General features: G+C 37.8%; 1 protein-coding gene and 2 pseudogenes across 4 annotated transcripts in view; 2 read left to right on the top strand and 1 right to left on the bottom strand.

Annotated features, from left to right (window-relative positions):
- Positions 1–101: 101 nt before the first annotated feature.
- LOC306886722 (D-aminoacyl-tRNA deacylase 2-like) lies at positions 102–770 on the bottom strand (annotated as a pseudogene). The gene is made up of 3 exons: positions 657–770; positions 505–574; positions 102–407 (listed from the first exon to the last, which is right to left on the bottom strand). The product of its transcript is annotated as a D-aminoacyl-tRNA deacylase 2-like (transcript).
- Positions 771–1,097: 327 nt separating this feature from the next.
- Positions 1,098–3,568, top strand: LOC306886721 (iron-sulfur cluster transfer protein NUBPL-like; annotated as a pseudogene). The gene is made up of 8 exons: positions 1,098–1,229; positions 1,360–1,507; positions 1,640–1,674; positions 1,790–1,880; positions 1,983–2,022; positions 2,517–2,607; positions 2,881–2,974; positions 3,470–3,568. The product of its transcript is annotated as an iron-sulfur cluster transfer protein NUBPL-like (transcript).
- Positions 3,569–11,407: 7,839 nt separating this feature from the next.
- The window catches only part of LOC306886474 (rho GTPase-activating protein 5-like), a 36,166-nt gene continuing 23,736 nt past the window's right edge, over positions 11,408–23,837 (top strand). For both annotated transcript variants that reach the window (XM_079443588.1, XM_079443589.1), the window contains exons 1-3: positions 11,408–11,653; positions 13,662–17,550; positions 17,773–17,926. In XM_079443588.1, coding sequence (XP_079299714.1) covers positions 13,834–17,550; positions 17,773–17,926 — 3,871 coding nt within the window. In that variant the 5' untranslated portion in view covers positions 11,408–11,653; positions 13,662–13,833. The remainder of the gene's footprint in view (positions 11,654–13,661; positions 17,551–17,772; positions 17,927–23,837) is intronic.

Here is a 23,837-nt window from a genome sequence, read left to right as displayed (position 1 = left end):
GTGTATTAGTCTTTCCATACTTCCGAATGATCCGTATAGATCCATGTCCTTCATACACCGATATAGTAATGATCTACAAACAAATAAAAATGGTAGAATTCTTAAAACTCTATTAGATGAGTATAAGGTCCGTTTGTATCCATCTCCAGGACTTGTCTGTTCCCATACGTTCCATGTTTGACCTCTGTAACAGTGTCACTGTTCTTGCAGGCTGAGTTCATTTTGACAATGAGACACAAAGCTGTCGTAAAGTTTCAAGCCTTCATCTTTCCCAGTGTTGCCATGGTATTGCATTCCTTTTCCTTTAGGTTTTCCTCCAAGCGTAGCTTGCGGTACTGTGCCTGGTAGCTGAAGGACTGAGGTGTACTTTCCAGATTCTGTCTCACAAAGCTTCATATTCAGCAGTGTTCACACAGAGAAGGAAAGCACAATTAAATAAACATTTCAGAATTAATGCATGTATGCATGTTTTATTGCAAATATAAGAAAGGAGCAATTGCATACCCATTTTGGGGATTATATCTTCAGTTGTACCTTTGAAAAAGCAGATGTAGATAACCATTCCCCTATTAATCTGAACAACCAGAATTACATTAGACAGGTCATTAGTTGGACAAGTGTAGTTAAGATGAATTATTTAAATATTTTCCCCATACCTCAACCCATTCAGCTTCACTCTCAGCATCTGGAGGTTTGACCTGCAGTCGCGCGTGCAGACACTGCTGGAGAATCGCTCGCGCTTTCAAGTCGTTCTCTGTTCTCTCGGACATTGATACGGAATATGCCGGAAATAACCGATTTCAATGACAGTGATCAATTTAATTCCGAGGTAACATTAATAATACAAGTTTATTTTGAATGAACCTCGCGAGTTTATTGGAAATTAACTATGGAACTGCAGGGGGCTCCGATTCCGCGAGGCGACTTCACGACAGCTCATGCTATCTACATTTATGTTTTTTTTAAAAAAACATACTGTATTTGTGATATATATTATATGACTTATTCAAAAACGTAACCAAGTACTAAACCGATGGAAACTGTTTTTGTTTTGCTCGTGACATAGTCTGAAATCTCGTCTCTGGGAGCTTTATAAGATGGTTACATTACACGACAGCTACAAAAGAGTTTTGCAAATATATACATCGTCCTCAAGCATTATAGGCACACCACTTTTGGCTAGCAGATTTGTTCCTACACATCCAAATAGACATGAAATCCGTTTCAAGGTAATTAAAACTCATTAACGTGTTGATTACAGGTGCCCTAATTATTAATGATGTATAGATGCATAATCCCAACGACATTACACTTTAGACTGTATTACAGACACATATTGTCCCCCTTTTTTCTGTTTAGACTTCAGGTGCTGGTGAACGAGCCCTACAGGAGAGACAGAGGCAGCACATGGCACGAGGTTTGCCAAAACAGAAGCCCATAGCTGGAGTCAAAGAGGTCATTGTTGTTGCATCAGGGAAAGGAGGGGTGGGAAAGTCCACATAAGCAGGTCTGTTGTCTTTTGCATTCATTGACCTTTGTGGGGTTCATGCCACAATCATTTCCAATCTGTGTGTTTTACTCTTTAATCAACTGCCAGCATTTCTCTGAAAACTTTATTTAATTTTTAATGTCTTCACAGTGAATCTTGCTCTTGGACTTATGGCTAACAATCAGGTGACATTCAGATAACCCTATCTTAGACACTGTATTGAAACCACAAAATTATTTCCCTTTTTATTAGACGCTTTGCCTTCAGTAATATCTTTTTTTGTACCACTGTTGCATGTAGAGAAAATCGGTGGGTCTTCTAGATGCTGATGTCTATGGCCCCTCCATTCCAAAATTAATGAACCCAAAAGGAAACCCTGAATTAACAGAAAGTGAGTTTTGTGGCCACATTTGCTTTTGTAAACGAAACCGATCTTGTTTTATAAGAAAAGTAGTTTGTCAATCATGTCTGATCCTTGTTTCATTATTTTCAGAGAACTTAATGAGGCCACTTGTGAATTTTGGGATTCCTTGGCAAGTACGTGACTGATTCATAGTTACAGCCCAAAAGTGTTATTTTATATAGACTGCTGTTCAAAAGTTTGGGGTCGATAAGATTTTCAAAATGCATTTAAAAGGTCATTTATGCTCTCCAAGGCTGTGTTTAGTTGATCAAAAATACAGTAAAAATTTAATTTAAAATGTAAATTCTTGTGATGTCAAAACTTAATTTTCAGCATCATTACTGCAGTCTTCAGTGTCACATGATCCTTCAGAAATCATTCTAATATGCTGATTTGCTGCTCAAGAAACATTTTTTAATTATTACCAGTTTGAAATCAAAATTTTTCAGGACAATTTTCATTCCGTTAACATAAATGTCTTTACTGTCAGATAAATGCAATAGAAATATTCATTTCTTTTTTAAAAATCTCACTGACCTCATACTTTTGAATGTTAGTTTTGTTTTTTCTTTAATACATTTTAATGTTTAAATGTTTTATTTTTTGCTTCTCTGACCTCTACAGTATGTCAATGAGCTTTCTGGTTGAAGAGGTTGCACCTATTGTGTGGAGGGGTCTGATGGTGATGTCAGCTATTGAGAAACTCATTAGACAGGTGTGCAATTTGGATTTGGAAATTGCTGTTGATAATAGGATTTTGTCAAATATCTGTTTTTTTTTCTTAGTTGTCCTCATCCAGCACAAATAGATGTGATTTCTTCAATAGAGCTCAATTTCCATCCATTGGCACATTCCGAATGATTGTGCATGAATTATTCTCTACCCTGGTTCCATGTAAAATTGTGTCATTTTCTGCAGTCTAAGAAAATAATCCAATTTACTCAACATTGTTGTTCTTTTCACTACCATAATGACTTTTTCCATGCAGGCAGATTGGGGGAATCTGGATTACCTTGTGATTGATATGCCACCTGGAACTGGAGATGTCCAGCTGTCTATTACTCAGAATATTCCTATTGCAGGTAAATAAACAAATGTTACAGCTGATTTATGGTCTGTCTGCCTCTTTTTGGCATCTATTACAATCTGAAAGAAGCATTTCACCTAATGTCAGTCACAACGGAGCCATGGATTTTTCCAATTCAGATTATCATTTAAGGTTTGATTGTCATTGCTTGAATCAGGTGGGAGAGAATTGGATGCATTAATGTTTTCTAGCATTCAGAACATTCATTATGAAATCGGTTAACGTTCCGGTAAAGCATTTACTTTTGTATTTAAAGGCTCCAGCTCCAACATTTCATTAAAATATAGTGGAAAGTAATAGAGTTTAAGCAGGTTGGGTTCATGCTGATAGAGACCTACATTGAAACATTAAATGGCATCAAAATATTAATATCAATATCTTTAATCATTGTGTTAATTCCGTGACTGTTATTTCTGACAGAAATTACCTGATTGGTATCAGTATTTTTGTCAAATAAATTTACATTTAAGGATGTGCTTTGCGCTTTCAGGTGCTGGGTCTGGTTCAGAACATGAGTGTTTTCCAGTGTCCCAAGTGCAATCATCAGACACACATTTTTGGCTCAGATGGGGCTAAAGAGCTGGCTCAGACCCTTGGTGTAGAGATGCTTGGTAAGGCCATTCTGTATAAAGTATTACGTTATGACCAACTGTTTTAGCATTTAAGCACGTTGAAAAAAATAAAAGTTGATATTTATCAAATGTAATGCATATTATGAGGTCAAATTGTATGGCCAGTCTGTGAGGACACAAGGTTGTCTCTTCTCACTCCAGGAGACATTCCTCTTCATCTCAACATAAGAGAAACATCAGACAAGGGACAGCCCGTGGTTGTGTCATCACCTGATAGTCCAGAAGTAAGTGAATCATGTTGGATTCCTGTCTTGCATTTCATTGGTTTCCATTAGTTACTTACTGTAAGTCTTTCATGATATTTAGGTGCAACAATTTGGTACATTACTGTGATAGCTTGTATTGATAAATGACAAAATTTAAATGAAAATATTGCATATTTATTGTATATAATATACTGTTGAAGTCAAAAGTTTACAAACACCTCGCAGAATCTGCAAAATGTTAATTATTTTACCAAAATAAGAGGGATCATACAAAATGCATGTCACTGATTATTTAACCTGAATAAGATATTTCACATAAAAGATGTTTACATATAATCCACTAAGAGACTAATCAACTGGCAGACTTCAGTCAGACAGAGTTTCAGATTTTTAACAAACATTTATAGAACTGAGCTGAAATAAGATTCATGAAATCATTTTCTTATATATTCATGCATATTTGCCTGTTTTGCAGGCTGAGGCTTACAGAAGAGTTGCAACAGCAGCAGTACACCGACTAGTGGAACATCTGAGATAAATGATGTCCACATTTAATGTAGTTTTGCTGACCTGAGGAAAATATCAGCATTGTATCATTGTCTCCTATTTGTTTAAATTGGTAACACTTACCTATTAGAAAACTATAATTTATGTTCTTTATTTATGCACTGACATACAGTTCATGTTATTTAGAGATTAAAATAACAAATATTAATAAATAATTTTGGCAAAAAGTAAGCTTTCATTATAATGAAAATAAGAACTCACCGCAAATATGATCATATTATAAGTGCCCTAATGTAAGATATTGTTTACCTTGAAGGAAATGGGTCAAAAGGCAGGTTTTGGTTAGCTATAGTCAATGTCAATGATTTGACTTCAGAAAAGTGTCATTCCACATCCATAAAGATGTTCACTACAGATCCTGACCACTTGATGGCAGTGCATATGTTTTCATGCATCTGATTGTGCTTTGTTTGATTTACAGTGATAGCTAAATTAGGTCTTTCACCTAAACTATGACAAATGTTCCTCTTTTGACAGTAACATGATTGGACTCTTCTGTTACTTAACTACATTTAATAAAGATAAACGTTCCTGGTCCAATAGGAAAAGTGGGATGAGGTTTTCACGGGATGAGAAAAACAGGGTCACTTCCTGCATATTTTCACAGCTCCCTTGACTCAGCTGAAACAGCCGTATTCAGTCCACCCCTGTGTCACACTGGCCAGACAGATCAGTCTGTGATTCATCACTGCAATGAAGCTATTTTGCTTTCTTTTAGTCTCAATTGCTTAACTGTTCCCAGAAGACTGACCCCGGGGTTTCAGCTGTACAATGACCTCAGCTGAATTGGGACAGTTTCACATTTGGTGTTATTTATTTTCTCTTTGTTTTCACGATAAAGAAAGCGTTATCCCGATAACGTGCCTTGACTGATGTCATTGAGCGCAGTGCTGTGACTCACACTCCCATGAATGTGTCATTGAGGTGTAAACATCCATTCATATAGAGATGTAGAATTCACCAAAATTCCCAGAAAGGGAATTTCACAACAAATGGGAGAAGACCATTCATAAATCTGATCCTAGATCAGATGACCTTCACTCATGAAACCTTATCTGCTTGTGAGACACTGCATAACATGGGCATATTCAGATTACTTAACAAGCAACATGATTGAGCATGCTTCAGGTTATTCCCAGCTGGCAAGAAACTGATTTCTAAAACAGTGTCCTTGTGGCGTTCTCTGTGACATTATAAATGCAGACTTTGCCCCATGTGGTAAATGTAGCTTATAGCTTCCACTTCCTAAGGCTGTGGAAAAAAATCAATAATTAAATGGGGTAGCTGTGCAGCCCAAGAGGACAGAGGGCAGTCTTATTTCTGTGTCATCTTCGATTCATGAGCAGATACTTTTAATAAGATAAGCTGAGGTGCAAACAAAAGACATTTAAGGAGAAATCGTTATCTGTAAAATGAATATTGCTCAAGAATGGTGTTCACTGTAAATCATTCTAGTTGTGTAATGTAAAACAGCACAGTTTTTCAACCAGATCCTGATCTGGTTGAAAATAATATCATTATTATTATTGCAAATGGCATAATTATTTAACTATGTGGAAATCTCTGCATCCTTATGGTTAGTACATGAAGTCTTCATGGCTTATGTATTGGCTTCATGCCTGTAAATTGACTGAAGTGGTGATCTGCACATGTATAATAGAAGATGCATATATATATAATTGATTAAAATTATGCAAGGTACGTGCCTTCTGGGGCCGAGGTTTTTCAAAGCAGCTGAAGTATACTGTTGGCATGTATAATAAATCGCCATTAATACTATATCTTGAGACCTGATTCTGTGAAACATCAGAACACTTTCAGGAAAATAAAAAAGTGCAAAAATTGGACCTTTAGGGGCATCACATCTTGTCACTGTTGTAGTGCCTTTGTACCTTATTTACTGTTAAAAGGTTCATTGCCAGGGTATAGTTAGTTAAAATTATAACTAAAATTAAAACCATAAAAAAGCAAATAAACCTGACTGAACCCCCCCCCACCCCCTGAAATTTAAAAAAAGTTATTAAATTATTAAAGATGACTAAAGATTAACAATGAAAACTATAATAGAAGCTAATAATACCGCATACTACTACACTGTAAAATGTTTTTTGAAGATGCTTTTTTTTGTTATTGGAGCATTTTTTACAGGAAAATTCTATTTCAGTATTTCTACTTCAAATTTAACATTTAATTGAATGTTATTGCCATTTCTTTATATTTATTTGTGAAATTTACCAGCAATTTCTAGTGAAAACTGTTTCAAAATAATCCTACCATTTTTTTTCAGCACCCTCTAAATAATATGCATCTTTTATGATCTCTAAGGTCTATTAAGGTACAATTTGTACACATTTCCCCCCTGTAATATATAGCTGGCAAAGTTGTTAAAATTTACCATGTTGATCTTTCCTATTTTATTTAATAAATTGGGATTTTTTTTCTTTATGTGTCAGCTTAACTAAAGTAACACAGCAACTACCCACTCAAACTACTAACTCTATACTCTCATAGGAAGCATGTACTTGAATTCTGGAGATCTGTTAGTCTTACCCATTCAGCACTTATTTCATTTGAAAACTTAGCTAAAAGCTCCAGAGTGTAAAAATTACCGTGATTTTAATGGATAAAAAACTGTGAAAATGCTACAGTAAAAACCTAAATGGTTAGAAGTAAAAATTTAACGGTAACTTTTGCGGTAACTTTTAACGGTACGTTCCTGTAAAATTTACAGGGAAAAACCGTAAACTGACGTTCCCAGAATTCCCTGCGTTGCATTTCAAATTTAGTTTTTTTATGTCAGTTATGTTTATTAGGGTTGTATGTTGCATCTAATGTTGTTAAATTAATGTTTATTGCATATTTCAGTTTAATGAGTCTCACCATGATGGTGTTTAGTGTTTGTGTGAATGACACTGTGCACCTTCTATATATATTATTATTTAAAAGCTGCTGGTGATGGGCTTTGGTTCATCATGTGACTTTCTCATCACCACCTGTATTTGGTGGTTATCGGTGTATTGCAAAGGTGCAAAACTGATATCAGTACATTAATAGGTTGATATATTAACATTATATCAGTTAATGAAATTACGGTATTTAACTGTAAATTTAAGTTAAAAAGTAAAACCTAAAATGTTTTTACTGTAAATTTTACATAATTTATATTATTTATTATATATTAACAATATTAAGCATGTGGCTATAGTTATTTTCATGACATCTCTCTCCTGAAACCTCGTCTGCAGTGACCCGGAAACCCAGCCCTTCCCACAATCCCAAGCATGGATCCATAACCATGGCAATGTAGCAGTGGTGCTGCTCAGGGTAAATAGCAGCAGCAGCTGGTTCCAATTGCACTGCAGCGCAGGGGAACGAATGGGAGGGGGGTGATGAATGCTGAAGGAGACGTCTATGAGGTGCTTTAACTCTCTAGCATTCTTCACAAACTTTGGGAGCATCTCTACAAGCAATATTAGCTGTATAAAACTATATTTTAGGTAGCTGAGTAGTTGAGCAGGTATTTATAAAAAAAAAAAAGAAAATCCTTCCTGTAGTAAACATTTATACCTAACATTTATAATCATTTGGCTCTATTAGATTGCATTAAATGCATAGGGATGACTCGCCTTATCTTGCACAATCAGACTCCACACAAAGGGTGTGGACACCAGAGGCTTCTCAGCAAGAGGATCTGGATCTGAGAAATCTGCAGATCTGAGGGGTGTTGGAAGGAGATTTGGGGGTGGGGGGAAGGTAAATAATTCATGATGTAAAAAAGAGAGAGGGCAAGATTTAAAGGAGGCACGGACAGACACATTATGAGGCCTGATGCTGAGCATTTGATGTCCACACATTTGTGTTTTGTGGGCAGAAGCTGCATTAATGGACATTAATTAAGAACATTAATTAGTGCTATACTTTGCATACAGTCTGTGTTGGGGAAGCTTCATTATAGAAGATAATTCTGTTATTATTATAGGTATTATTGATAGCAAGACAACTTTTTTAAAAACTTAAAAAATAAATAACCAAATTGCTGCTTTTCAATCCATGTTGTTATTAAAGCCAAAACTATTAAATGTTGTTTGGGGAATTTAAATAAATCTGAAATAAAATAAAAATATAAATATTATATGAAAAACTTCAAGCAAACAAGAATGATAAATGTTGCCTTGTCACCTGACTGAAATCAGTTTAAATTGAAGTACTAATATTACTAAAACTGAAATAAAAATATTTCAAATTAAAACTATAAACATTTAAAAATAAAAAAGAAGACAAATGCACAAAACAAAATTACTAAAACTTTAAAATTAAAATGTAAACTGAAATATAAAATAAATATTAATAAATACTATAATAGTAAATAAATAATACTATAACACTCTTGAATCCAGAATGACACAAAAGCAGATGGGTCTCTTTTTTTGTTGGCAAACAGGGTTTCAATGGATGATTTTCAAATGAACATCCATTAGAGGAAGTGATGGCTACATGGCTGATGGCAGTAGCATTTGACTGTCAAATTCAAACACAATCATGACACTGTGATGAAATTCACTTTCAGACCCACAGGCATTTAGAGCCATTGTTCAACAAAACAGATCAGATCTGGATAAAAGAAAAAACTGTAGTCAGACTATCTGATTTATAGTTAGGCGCAGCCTCAGAGAATCACAACTCTTTTTTTAACATTAATAATAATAGAAAATGTTTCTTGAACAGCACATCAGCATATTAGGATGTTTTCTGAAAGATCATGCTACACTGAAGACTGGAGTAATGATGCTGAAAAAAATTCAGCTTTGCCATCACAGGAATAAATTATTCTTTTAAATATATTAAATAGAAAACATTTTAAATTGTAATCTTATTTCACAACAGTTTTACTGTATTTTTGATCAAATAAATGCAGTGATGAACATAAGAGCCTTCTCTCAAAATAATAAAAAATGTTATTGCCCTTTTTTGAGCTTTTGAATGGTATTTGCGGTATGAAAATGTGAAGTATGAAACATATAGGAAAAATAAACATGACCCATTTTTTCCTGTCTTGACCAACATGTACTTTGAACACTTTGACAATAATATCAAGTAAAAATTCACTGTACAAAATTTCAACCTTCTAAAAATTAAAACGTATGTTTTGTGTCTTTTCTTATTAATCAGCATTGCCAAATTTACCAACGGTGATAAGTTTAATTCCACTTTTTTAAATGTATGTAAAGTTTAATAGATGAAAACAAAGATGTTGTCAACCTCATGATGATGGCAATATTTTTTATAGAAAAATCAATGATTTCAGACCCTAAGTGGTCGGATTGACCATTTGCATTTACAAAAGAAGAAACTTGACATTTGTATCGCGTCCCGGGACAGGGAGTGGTTGGCCACTGACCACAGATAGGTGTTGCCTTGGGAACAGATGCTCTCTAGACAATAGATTTGGTGAACGGCGAATCATTTTATGAAACAAACATATCAAACAAGAAGCAGCGTGGGCACAGTGTGTGTGTGTGTGTGACCCACCTTCATTCCTTAATCAGACCGGCCCATGTGTAGTTCTGCTGGTTAGTAGCAGGGGATCCTTCTGCCAGGCACAGACATACTGAAGGAGTACGTGTTCACAATCATAAATGTATAATAGTAAAGCAAAGTGTGTGTCTGTTAAGAATAATCTAAATTTAAATAAACTAAGCTTGTAAGCACAAGAGAGGCTGTGCATATTCAAAAGCTATGGATGGGTTCATTTCAGTGCTAACTCAAATGGTAAACAGTGTACTACTATAAACATTGTCCTGGGTTCTCTGGGTACAAACAAACAAACTGAATGTACTGCAGATGTTTGCTAAATTCATTGTAGCATACAATCTCTTGCTAAATGAACACCAATGACTACCACTGACATGTTTTATTGATGAAGTAAAGCTATGATGAACTAGTTTATGATAAAAGCTCTGGACTCAGAAAAGATTTTAAATTTAACTTTAGACTTTGTGCCAAATACATCCATAAGAATAGATAAAATGGTACAAACAGGATAAGACCGACCTTCCTAATCTATGGTGTTTTCTGTCATAGAAATAGCAGCTGAGCCTTCATAGACCAGGGGCCTGTTTCATTAAACAAGTTTACCAAATAAGTCAGGTTTATTTAAGTTAGTATGACTTATTGACAGTTGATTTGGTTCAAAATAAGTCAGACTAACTGAAATAAGCCTGGCTTATTTGGTAAACTTGTTTAATGAAACAGGCCCCAGTACAATAGAGCTTTAACTTCCAGCTTTAAACAACTAGTTTTAAATAAAGTAATATAACATATTTCACAATCCATATACAAATCATTTATTAAAAATATCCCTTAGCTATTTAAAAATTAAGACAGTGACTTATTATATATATATATATATATATATATATATATATATATATATATATATATATATATATATATATATATATATATAAATAAATTAGAAAATCAACTGAGAAATGTCCAAATAAATAAAACAACCTAAAAAAATTCCAACCTTGGAGCAAAACATTAAAGCAATTTCCATCAGTAAATCTCAATCCAAAAGGCTACTAAATTAAATGCCTTTAGCTGAAAATTGAGTGTTTAATCTTGTCATTCTACATTATGGACATACTATTTTCCTATTTTGATATTGTGCAGTTGCTTTGACACAATTTGTATTGTTAAAAGCGCTATATAAATAAAGGTGACTTGACTTATACTACAACCAATATGTGAATATAGCCTAATAACAGACAGACAGATAGACAGATAGACAGATAGATAGATAGATAGATAGATAGATAGATAGATAGGAACAGAGTTATAGTGTTAATACACATAGATGGCTTTTTAATAGTTTATTCCTTGGTTTTACTTGCTTGCCATAGCAGCACAGATTACATTAAGATATCAAAATCAGAAATTATTAACCTACATGATCCTGAGAGGCAATCGTGAGCGCGCGTCGTGCCCCCGCGGTGAGCGGTATGGAAAAGTTAGGAGAGAGAGAGAGGATCTCCGTCGCCATTACTGCCTGGAATGAGAGGGGAGGGCTCGGCTCTCCGATTACACGCATACCACTCTTACTGCTAGAAAACAACCACTTTGGGGAAATTTCGCCGATTATTCAAACCACTCACGGGAAACGTGACAAAACTGGAATTTGTTTCGGTATCGCATCCGCAGAAATTAAAGGAAATAGTTGGAATGCCTCCTATCTGTGGTGTCTGGAGCTGGGAGCGACCATGTTAGGTAGGGGAATGTACACGGAGTATGTGACTTTCCAGCATGCGTTTTGTCGTTTGCTTTACTGAATGTGGTTTAATGTGTGACTTATTTCCACGTCTAGGCGATAGTTGTGTAGCTTTCTGTAAATGCACAGATTTGTCTGTCTCTACAGTGCGTTGTGTCGGTGTCACACTTAACTAGCCCTGGCTAACTGGGAAGCTAGCAAGCAAAGGAAGCATCTAATGCCTCTATAGAGGCAAGGCCCGTGTCGATGAGAATACAAATAAGCATATTAACACATACTAAACTGATCTAAATCGCAGTGTTATTTAATACAATAGCGTGTGCGCATTGCTTGTCCTGTGATAAAACTATTCTGATGTGAAATTCAATTCTTGTGATTCAAATGAAGTGGACGCTTGTGGGTTTCGAAGTAAATGGTGCACATATTCTTGGCAATTTGAAAGCCACATTTAGCAATAATTCTCTCTCGACTAGTTGTGTGAATCGTCGCTTGCGCTTCATCTGATCGCAGTAACAATAGCGCTTCTGCTCGGAATGCCTTCTCACCTTCAGCAGATGCTTCTGTCTGCTTTACATCCTCGCTTAGAAATACAGCCCACCGTCGTTAAGAAATGCGCCTCGACACTGATGTCCTGCGTTTCCGTGATTTAACGCCCGTGAAGTCCTGTCGGTTATGTCCCATAAATGCGGTCATGACATTCTCAATACAAAGGGATATTGCGGCCAAAATGAAATTTCTGTCATCATTTACGCCAGGGTTCCCACGGTCATTGGAAGAACTGAAAAAATCATCTGAGACCGAGAATGATAAAAAGTGTTTTCCCTACCCGAAATTGATAAAATCGTAAAAGTGAATATGCATTTTATTTTTTAGATGTGTTAAAATATGCGATATTTCATCATAGGCTAGGTATTGATTTTGTGTAGAGTGATTCGAATTGGTTGTTCTTTTGAGTCGGTTCTTTTCAATGAATCGGTCAAACTGGTTCACAGGATGTTTGAAAGATTCATTAGCAAGTCGATGTGAATCTTAAATGTCCTCTAAAAGTCCTTTATACAGTAATTATAAATGACTGAAAAAGACCTGGGAATGTATTGATCCAAAAAAAAAAAAAAAAGTAAATTTTTTTCTGTGTAACAAAGAATGGCAGCTTCATTTATCAGTTACTTTCATTACGTGGAAAACAGATGCAATAAAAAGGTGACTCAGGCTGTCATTCTGGCTAAGATCTCTTTTTGTGTTCCACTGAGAAAGAAAGTCATACAGGTTTGGAACGACACAAGGATGAGTAAATGACACAATTTTCACAAATGTGAGTCTGAAAGACATCAGGTTTTATACTGCCAAATTCAAAAGTGGTTCTAGTTATGCTGTCAGAGCCAACACTGAATTGAATTGCATTTATAAAATATTTCCTTGCAGGTGTTTTGTGTTTGTTATGGACTTAATGCTCTTGAGTGTAAATTAGCTGATTTGCTGCCTTATTTTTACTGACAGATGCATTTATTTGTTAGTACAAAGCTTGTCACTGCAGATGACAAGCATAGCTTGCATATGTTCTAAAAACACTGGGGTACATGCAGTAAAAGCATATTACTGTGAAAGAGCTTGTGCCACAGTGTCAGTGCTCCTACTTTTATTATGATAAATGAATCCATTGAAGATGTGCGTCACATGTGGATTGTTGTAAGAGTTTTGTACCCTGAGCAGTTGTGGTAATGTAAAAAGGGTATTCAAAATGCAAATGCATTGGCAATAATATTTTCATAATAGTAGTGTTAGTGTCATGCTTGAATTTTTAGATATCAGTAATGATGCATACAGTTATGTTGTGTATTGTGAGTCATCAGTTTTTATTGTACTTGTTTGTTTTGTATTGTGATTGTGCCTGTCTTGTCATCTGACTTATTAAATTCAGTATGATAAATAAGTGTTTGGCTATTGAAAACAAAACTTTACACTTTATCTTAATGTTGACTAATTTAATTATTTATGTTTTTATTGCAGGAAGGTGATAGGAGAGGAAAGAGTAGTCGTCCGGGACCGATGATCAAGATTCATCTACATCGGCTCATGCAAAGTGAGAAATGGAAATGCGCCTGCACTAGCAAATGGAAGTACGTGCTTGCCTGGCTGGCATACTTTGCTTAGCGTAACAAGCAATGAGAGGGGCAATATAATGGCCAAGAATAAGGAGCCCCGTCCGACATATGCTATCAGTGTCGTCGGACTCTCAGGCACTGAGAAAGAGAAGGGCAACTGCGGTGTAGGTAAATCCTGCCTATGCAACCGATATGTGCGCCCCAGAGCGGACTGCTACTACTCGGAGCACACGTCTGTGTTGAGCACAATTGACTTTGGAGGGCGTGTGGTGAATAACGATCATTTCTTATACTGGGGTGAAGTGTTGCATCGAGGGGACGATGGCCTCGAGTGTCGAATCCAGGTCATTGAGCAGACTGAGTTCATTGATGACCAAACCTTCTTGCCTCATCGGAGCACAAACCTGCAGCCTTACACGAAAAGGGCTGCAAATACGAAGCTTCAGTCTGCTGAGAAGCTGATGTACATTTGCACAGACCAGCTTGGGTTGGAACAGGATTTTGATCAGAAGCAGATGCCTGATGGCAAGCTGAACATCGATGGCTTTGTGTTGTGTTTAGATGTAAGCAAAGGATGCAATAGGAAATTCGACGACCAGATGAAATTTGTCCACAGCCTTCATTCTCAGATTTCCAAGGCGAAAAAACCCATAATCATCGCTGCAACAAAATGTGACGAGTGTGTCGAGCAATACCTGAGGGAGGTGCAGACGTTTGTTACAGGTAAAAAGAATCTCATGTTGGTGGAAACATCAGCTCGAGCGTCTGTGAACGTGGAACTCTGTTTCAATGCTCTGATACAGCAGATGGACAAAACCAGAGGAAAACCCAAAATCATCTCTTATTTGGAAGCGAACAAATCCCAGAGACTATTAGTAGCTTCAGTTTCAGACAAGTTTGAAAAGCTCATCGTTCAAACTGTTCGAGATTATCACACAAGCTGGAAAATTGTGAGCAATAAATTGAAAAGGCACCCAGACTATGAAGAGTACATTAACATAGAAGGCACCAAAAAGGCTAGAAACACCTTTTCGAAGCACATAGAACAGCTGAGGCAAGAGCATATCAAGAGGCGGCGTGAGGATTACCTTACGAGTCTGCCAAAAATTCTTAATAAGTTGCTGAACAACCTGGAGGAAATTGAGACGCTCAGTTGGACTGAGGCTCAGAGCCTTATGAAGAGCAGGCCTGAGTTTCAATACTATTTCATTGAGTTAGAACAAACGCCGTGGTATGAGACAGACCACCTCAATAAAACCGACGACAGAAGAGTGCCCTTCGATATCCTCAAAACCATGGAAGGAGAGAGGATTTATCAAAACCACGTACAGCATTTGATATCTGAGAAGAGGCGTTTAGAGATGAAGGAGAAATTCAAGAAGACGCTGGAGCGAGTGCATTTCATTAGCCCCGGCCAGCCATGGGAAGAGGTCATGTGCTTTGTCATGGAGGACGAGGCGTACAAGTACATCACCGAATCAGATCGCAGGGATGTTTACAGTCGGCATCAGCAGGAAATAGTTGAAAGGGCCAAAGAGGAGTTTCAGGAAATGCTTTTTGAGCATGCAGAGCTGTTCTATGACCTCGATTTGAATGCGACCCCGAGCTGTGACAAAATGAGTGAGATTCATGCCGTGCTTAACGAGGAACCTAGATACAGAGCTCTCCAGAAACTCGCCACTGACAGGGAGTCACTTTTACTGAAACACATCGGGTTTGTCTATCACCCCACGAAGGAAACGTGCCTCAGCGGCACGGCCTGCATCGATCTCAAAGTCGAGCAAGTCCTCGCCAACCGGCTGGTTCAGCTGGATCACGGCCGCTCGAATATCTACTACAATAGTGCCAACATTGATAAGGTTAACTTGTGTCTCGTGGGCAGAGAAGGATTGGCGCAGGAGCTTGCAAATGAAATCCGAGCTCAGTCCACTGATGATGAATACACCCTTGATGGGAAAATCTATGAATTAGACCTTTTGCCTGTGGATGTCAATTCCGGCATGCTTTTGAACCATTCCTGGATATTGTCTTTCAAGCCCCATGGGTTCTTTTGTGTCTTCAGCTCTATAGAGTCACTTAATTACATCGGTGACCGCGTAAGCCGGATCCGAGCTGAGATTGCCCAGAGCAGAAGAGATAGGTATAGCCAGCCAGTGCCATTCATTCTCATTCTAGCAAATCAGCGTGACAATGTTTGCAAAAACATGCCTATTTTGAGGCATCAAGGCCAACAGCTTGCAAATAAGCTACAGTGTACTTTTGTAGATATACCCTCCAGCACTTATCCCAGAAAGTTTAATGAGTCTCAGATAAAACAGGCCCTCAGAGCGGTGTTGGAGGGATTGAAGCACAATTTCGACATGATGAACCCCATGCCCTCCATTAAGGATCTGTCAGAGACAGATTTGCGGATAGTCATGTGTGCCATGTGTGGAGATCCGTTCAGCGTGGATCTCATTCTCTCACCATTCTTGGACTCGCATTCCTGCAGCGCCGGACAGCCTGGGCAGTGCAACACGTTGATCCTTGACAAAATCATCGGCGTCAGCCGCAGACGCATACAGGTCACTGTGCTCTCATACCACTCCTCCATTGGAATCAGAAAGGACGAATTGGTGCATGGGTACATTTTTGTTTACTCAGCTAAACGAAAGTCTTCCATGGCTATGCTGAGGGCGTTCCTGGCCGAAGTCCAGGATGTCATTCCAGTTCAACTGGTGGCCATTACGGACAGCCAAGCGGACTTCTTTGAGAACGAGGCGATAAAAGAGCTAATGACTGAAGGCGAACACATTGCCACAGAAATTACGGCCAAGTTTACCGCTCTCTACTCCTTGTCTCAGTATCACAGACAGACAGAAGTTTTTACGCCATTTTTCAACGAGGTCCTAGAGAAGAAGAGCAACATTGAAAGCTCCTTCATGTTCGACAACAGCAGGGACGGAACAGGCACCGGCGAAGATGTCTTCCCGCAGTCACCTCATAGCCATTTGCCTGCCTACCAATATTACCCTGACTCTGAGGACGATGGGGAGGGACCGCCACCTTACAGCCCTATAGGCGATGATGTGCAGCTGCTGCCCAATCCTAGTGAACGGAAGTACAGAATCGACCTGGAAGGAAACGAGTACCCAGTTCACAGCACACCTGTTGGTGATCACGAGCGTAACCACAAAGTGCCTCCTCCGGTAAAACCCAAGCCCAATGTGCTGCCCAAGCCCAACGTTAAAAAGCTGGACCCCAACCTACTGAGGACCATTGAGGCTGGAATGAGGACCTCCAGGTGGACACGTGGTCCAATGATGGGTCACGGCGATGACCTTGAAGCGTCCGACAACTATGCAGAGCCGGCCGACACGCTTCTCAAATCAAAAGGCTTCAGTGATGACATCTATGCCGTACCGGAGGACGCACACAGCAGATCTGGCAGGATCCGCAATTCGTTCGGCGGACTTGCTTTGCATGGGGATGAGGAGAATGGCTTTGACTCCATGTCTAAGTCTCAGGGTGGCAGAAGGCCTTCTAAGTACAAACATCGTTCCAAGATTCTCTTCAGCAAGACAAAAGCTTATCATAGACGAGTGCACTCGGATGTCAGTGATGATGAGTCGGGGCCTGCGATGCAGAAGAAGAAGAAAGGAAGGGGCAACCGAGGAAGTGAAGAAGATCCACTTCTTTCACCAGTGGATCCTTGGAAAGGAGGGATAGACAATCCAGCCATCACATCGGACCCAGAGCAGGATGATAAGAAAATGAAGAAAAAGAAACCACCAAAGACCAAGGAACCCAAAAAGGTAAGCTACTACTTTTCAATTACCTAGGGAAATCTAAAGTTACTTTAGTAGTTTAATAACACTGTTAAATCTTTAGCAGATCTCAATGAATATTCACTTTTCACACTCTACATTATTTTGTGATGCCTAAATTCAGTTTAAAATGATACATTTTAGTTTTTAGGTTGTGTCATCAGCATGCATTGTAGTGATCATGTGTTCTTGTCATTTTTTTCTTAACAGACAAAATCAACAAAGACCACAAAGCCATTGTATCCACCAACTCGTAGAAATTGGGAAAGCAACTATTTTGGGGTGCCTCTTCAGAACTTGGTCACACCTGATAGGCCCATACCTTTGTTCATTGAGAAGTGTGTTGACTACATTGAGCGCACAGGTAAGTTTCTTGTTTTTGTAAAGCTGGTTTACATAATAGCATCTGAAAATGTGGAAATGTCTCTATCAGTTCTCCGGTTTAAAGGCTGTTTGAGAATTCAATCTTTTTTGTGTGAGTTTACTTGCATGAAGTGATTTATGTTTGTTATTTTTGTCCTTGACATTTTTCATTTAGCAGTTTGCAGTTTTAGGAACATTTGGTAACAATTTGTCTTTCCAGGTCCTGAGATACTTAACTGAAAATTGTACATTTGTGCGTTTCGTGTTGCTTATTTTGTGAGCCTGATACAGTCCATATTTTAAAGCACATGAAATTCTGCATGCGATTCAAATACCATCAATAAGTAAATTAATGATATCCCTTACTCTGAGGTAATAAATTCTGACACAACAGGAAGATGATGGGCAGAGGAGGAGGGAAGGCCGTCTGGTAAATGATTGAATGGATTTTTATGGCACGTGTTATGATGATCAAATTTTTCCCAGAGCACTTTGTTCAGTTAGATTGCATTTTCATGGACTCTGCAAGTGCTGTGTAAACACTGAGGGCCGTCACATATCGTAGCCATGGGGTGGGTTACCATCATTTCAGGACATGCTGACCATATTTGGTCTCAAACTAAGTCTGCTCTATTTTTGCTTAAAACAGTGATAGAGGCCCTTTAACTGTGCCTGTTTGTTTGGTTACAACATGCCCTTCAGTAGCTTGTTCTGTAACTGTTCAATGGAAACTCTGACTAACACGGCTGTCAATAAGCCCAGTCGACCCATAGCTTGAGGTTTCATGAGCGAGTAAGTGACACCCACATAACGCTGTTTAGGTTGGTTGTGGCCATAGATCAGTGAAACTCATGCATGGATGACATGCACTGATGTGGTTTCTTAAAGGAAATTATTAAGCTGCAGTTTGTGGTTTTTATGGTGTGTACTGGAAGTGGGCAAAGTGTCTGTGGTGAGCGTAATATTAGGTCAATTTGCTGGTTGAACTGGTTTTGCTTTGTGTATGTGTGGCCGCACACACATGAAGCCTATATGTGATGATCCGAAACACTTTTTTGCTGATCTCATGTTTAGATCTCACATAGTGCTGTGTCCACAGTTAATGAGAAGGGTGATTGATTTTGTTGGTAAGTGGCTTGATTCTGTGTGACATGCAGGTTTGTAGACCATTGGATTACATTTAGCTTTATAAATTAGGTGTAATTTACGGGGAGACACAATATTAAAATTCTATTTAATGTCATTGATGATAAATAGATGATATTGAAATTCTACACAATTTTGTCTAAAGAAAACTAAAATGATGCATTTTTAAGGCTACAGGTAAATTTAGGCATCATAACATGTACATTACAATATTAAAATTATTGAATCATTTCATATTCTTTTGGAGGTTTGCTAAAGGTTACCTTTTGGGGTGCACAATATTAAAATTCTACCGATAATCTAATTTGTTATTCTCATGTTAACAGATTGATAAAATCAATGGACAATAATTTTAAAGTTTTGTTTAAAAAGAAAAAAGACTGAAAATTAAGATCAGGCTACAAGTTAATTTAGGCATCACAACATTATAATGTATATTACAAAAAAATAAATATTTCCTAAAGCTTAAATTGAAGTTTTATAATTGATGTATTTTTTTAAGATTACATTGAAGTGATTGTTTGATGATGAAAGGTAAATGTAAAAATAAGGGCAATAAGCATAATGACTTATCCAGTAACATCTGATTAATGTCAAATCTTGACCAGTACTACATTATAAAAAATATTAGTATTTATTATATTTGAACTCTCCCTGTAAAATCAAGTCGTTGTATTGAACGTGGCTGAATCTGGGCCTTTTTTTGGTTTGTGTGGAATAGGATGAGATGGCACAATGTGCCCATGGCTGCGTCTGAGCATCGCGGGGCTCTGTTTAAGAGCTTTTTGAAAGCATCTTGCCTCAAAGAGCTGTGCAGATGAAAAGGTTCATCAAACACCCTGCCCCCCAAGCCAAACACGCACTCCCTCCCATTTATGCCCCTCTATCTCGCTCTGTACTGCATTGTGAAACCCAGAGGAAATGATAATACTTGACTCTTTTTTTTTTTTTTCTGTGGTCAAGAATAAGTAGTCCAACAATCCACTCCTCCAAACATGGTGTATGCACATACACAGTCCTTTATTTCTTGCGGCCCGTCCATTCTGAAAACCAAGACCCTGTGGTGTTAAAAACTGTACCGAGAAAATTGACTTTATGGATGTTTCCTAATTGACTTTCATGGCTCATTTAGGCCTGGATGCTTAAATTATCCATCAGAAGAGTACCCTCATTGTCATTTCCTCCTTGCAGGGCTTCACAGTAATAACCCCTTCTGTGTGAAACGTTATGGATGTTTAGATATTTTTATGAGACACTAACTATGAAATAAACCATGAATTTAACAGACACTGAGGAAGTATGATCAGAAAAAATCGATGCAGCAGTTCCCTGAAAATATTTGCTAACCTTGAATAGGACTATCACATTCATTAGGCCTACATGAGTGATTAAATGAGCTGACCACAATGTGCAATATTTGTTTTTTACTGTGACATCTGACATGCTTCCATCCAAATGAAGGAATGTTGTGCCAATTTTGGAAATGTTGCAACAAATAGGATGCAAATTAGGTGCATTTTAGTTGACTTGATGTGTTCCTTACGGGTGCAGCGGTGCGTTAAACAGCTCTGTGGAAAGGAGGTAATTTACAGACAGTCCTTTCCTTGTTTAATTTTGCATGTTTGAATTGTTTAAAATGGTTGTGCTATACATTTGGAAAATTAGCTAATTATTCAAACAACAAGGCATTTCCTGGAAATGCTGTAATATTAACATTGAATATTTCCAGGAAATGCCTTGTTGTTTGAACAACAAGGCATTTCCTGGAAATATTCTTGTTTATATACTTGTTTATCTGAAAAACAATGCTCTCAGTTATTCTCCTTTGAAAATGTGCGTTCCGGTCCGGAATGTCGGTCTCTGTTTTGGTTTGTGAAACCCGCCCACTGCCAGTTTACCCAATTGGCGGGAAACACAGCATATTTCATTTCAGTCATCGTCATATGCACTCGTTCTGGTTGGTGTCGTCAATCTGGCAACCTGCGTGTGCGTAAAATCTGAGGAGGAGAGCCGGGTGAAAAAAAACCCCCTCCAATATTTTGAATTTGGACTGCAATACCTAGGTCAATTTCGCTTCTATTTTATTTTGTATGAAATATCACAACCTGTGTTTCAGCTCAGTTGACATTGCTTTGCCAGCATCATTTGATCAGCTGTTGTTGAATTCCAAAACATGGACCCAAGGCTAGTTGCAAAGCCAAACACAAAGACTTCCCTGTGGGCACATTTTGGTCTTAACTCAAATGGAAAATGAAAGCCCAATAACTCGGATGGGCCGCCTCTGCAGCAAAGTGGTGGCAGTTAAAGGCACCAAGACCATAAAATGGCAGTTACAGTTGCTCCACAGCAGTAGGCTATTGCAGAGGCTTCTGGCCCAAGTTGAATGTGATATGAATGCTGCAAAAAGCTTGACAAGAAGTATGAATTGCCAGGAAAATCTCAGAAATTGTAGTTCTCAGCCTATGTAGCCAAATGAAAGATATCAAGGTTTAAAGAACCTGACTTGGCTAATACACACGCATGATCAAGCGCAGATGTTGCTCCATGCGCGAGCTTAACAATACATTACCTCACCAATGTCTGGATGCTACCAAGTGTGATATAAGATATGTACCAGAGAAGCTCATAGATGAATGGCTTCAGTATGCTTTGGCAGACCGGGTATTAGATTAGCAGAAAATGTCCTGCATAAGCACGGATAGCCAACAGTTCTCAGCCGGACGTGCGGAAATGATTTGATGAATGAAGAGAAAGGCGTAGAGTTAAGCGAGATTATTTGTACAACAATTAATCAGCTGACTAATATTTCATGATCGCTACAGCGCCAGGCTGAATGGCATAAGTGTGTTTACCGACAATCTCTAAACCATCATTCTGCGACATTGGACCATTTTCCTAGAATGCTTGATGGATTGTGACAGGGAATGGGACAGGATTGTTTACAGCTTGTTGATGTTTCCTCTCAAGGTCTATGCTTTAGTTTACTTATTTTAATACTATATACTGCACGGTTTTTACTGTATAACAAATCATCAGAGAGAAAATTTTGTAAATACTGCGGTTTGAATGGCAGGCCAAAAAACGCCTTTCACACATGCATCACCTTGAATTTCTGGAGTCAGAAATGCCTAGTAGATTGCCGCCTGTATGTGTCTATGGCTGTGTTTCAAAACCAGTCACCTGCCTAGGCAGCCAGCAAACATGCAGTATGCAGTTTTTAGGCTAGGTCTTTGGCTGCAATCTTTGTACATCTCACCTTTTCAGGGCATCCGCAATGGTGACCAGGTCACAAAAGCAAGATGCTGTGCATTTCCGCGGATGCTGTTGCAATGATGCACTTTTTAAAGTGACTCTTGCAGTGAAAAAGCAGGAGTCAGCCTTTTCTCAAGTCTTTAGCCCTTTAGCCCTGCTTTTCAATACAGTGCAGCTTCCTCTCAACCATAGGGATTATTTAACTCAGTAGGGAATAATTGTCATGGCCTATTTCTACGGTTTGAGACCTGGTGCTGTGGAGTATCAGATCTCAACTTGATGCATTGTATTTTAAACGAGGAAGAAGCTCAGTTTTATATTTAGCTACCATGGTACTATAGTATTGTTATTTCAGTCGTTGTTGCCAAAAAATCACCATAGATTTAATTTGTGACTTAATGTAATTCAGATTATTTGTTTTATTATTTTGAAACCATGAGAAACTTTTTTTTGAGGGGGAAAAAAAATAAAAAAAAATTTTATATATATAATTTATTTATTTATTTTTTGGTCACTTTTGTGGTTGTGGTATATTTTTTTGTTACGGTATTATTAATCATTAGGCTAATGTCATGCTTTTGTTTGCTTGGAATTTTTTGGCTGAAGAATATTTGAACCTTTAGATAAAATGAAAAAATTGTAACATTTCAAACATTAGGCTTTTATGGCCCATATAATATGATATAGTGAGAATATGGAGCTGACACTCGGAGGAAAAAACACCACAATTTTGTTCAGAGGAAAATTACTGATGAAAAATATGCATTTGGTGCAGTTGCTGATATTTGTGGCTAAAAGTAAGTTGAAATTCTGTTTAAAAAGTATATCTATAAATTGACGTCTTTATAACAGTATAGCAGACTTACTTTACTTTTACTTTTGTCATTTAGCAGACGCTTTTGTCCAAAGCGACTTACAAATAAGAAAAAGTAACTAAAACTAAAAAGTTACAACTCTATAAATACTATCTACCCACATATTTAAGAAAATAAAGAAATTAAATAAAATTAACACATGCATATAACAACAACATTTCAATAATAAACATATCAATGAAAAAATTAAATAAAAAGCTACTACTATCCCTTGCCGGTGTCCCTGCCCGGTGGAGTCGCACGGTAGAGTCGATGGTCTTTACACTCTTTGGTCTTCACACTAAGAGGGCTTCACACGACGACTGCCGCGACCGCTGCCGCGGTATAATAACCTTTATTATACCAATCCAACAAATGATCATTTCAATTCAGCTGGACCCACTTTCCTGTTTATCAACTACAAATGGCCAAGCAAGTGCACACACTGACAAGATACACGATACAGTACGAGACCAAACGCGATTTCAGCAACTCTCATCCTAGTAAACAAAATAAGCGTTTCCTAGCAACGGCAAATGCGCTAAACACTGAGACAAGTAAATACACTTACGAGCTGATTTTAAACTTCCGCTGATAGACTGCTTCTCTTAAAGACCACTTCATTACACTGCCTTCTGCTGGCGCTTGAACCCACTTTCC

This window comes from Barbus barbus (assembly GCF_936440315.1).
Source record: "Barbus barbus genome assembly, chromosome: 20".
Lineage (NCBI taxonomy): Eukaryota > Metazoa > Chordata > Actinopteri > Cypriniformes > Cyprinidae > Barbus > Barbus barbus.
This window is presented reverse-complemented; position numbering and strand designations above follow the sequence as displayed.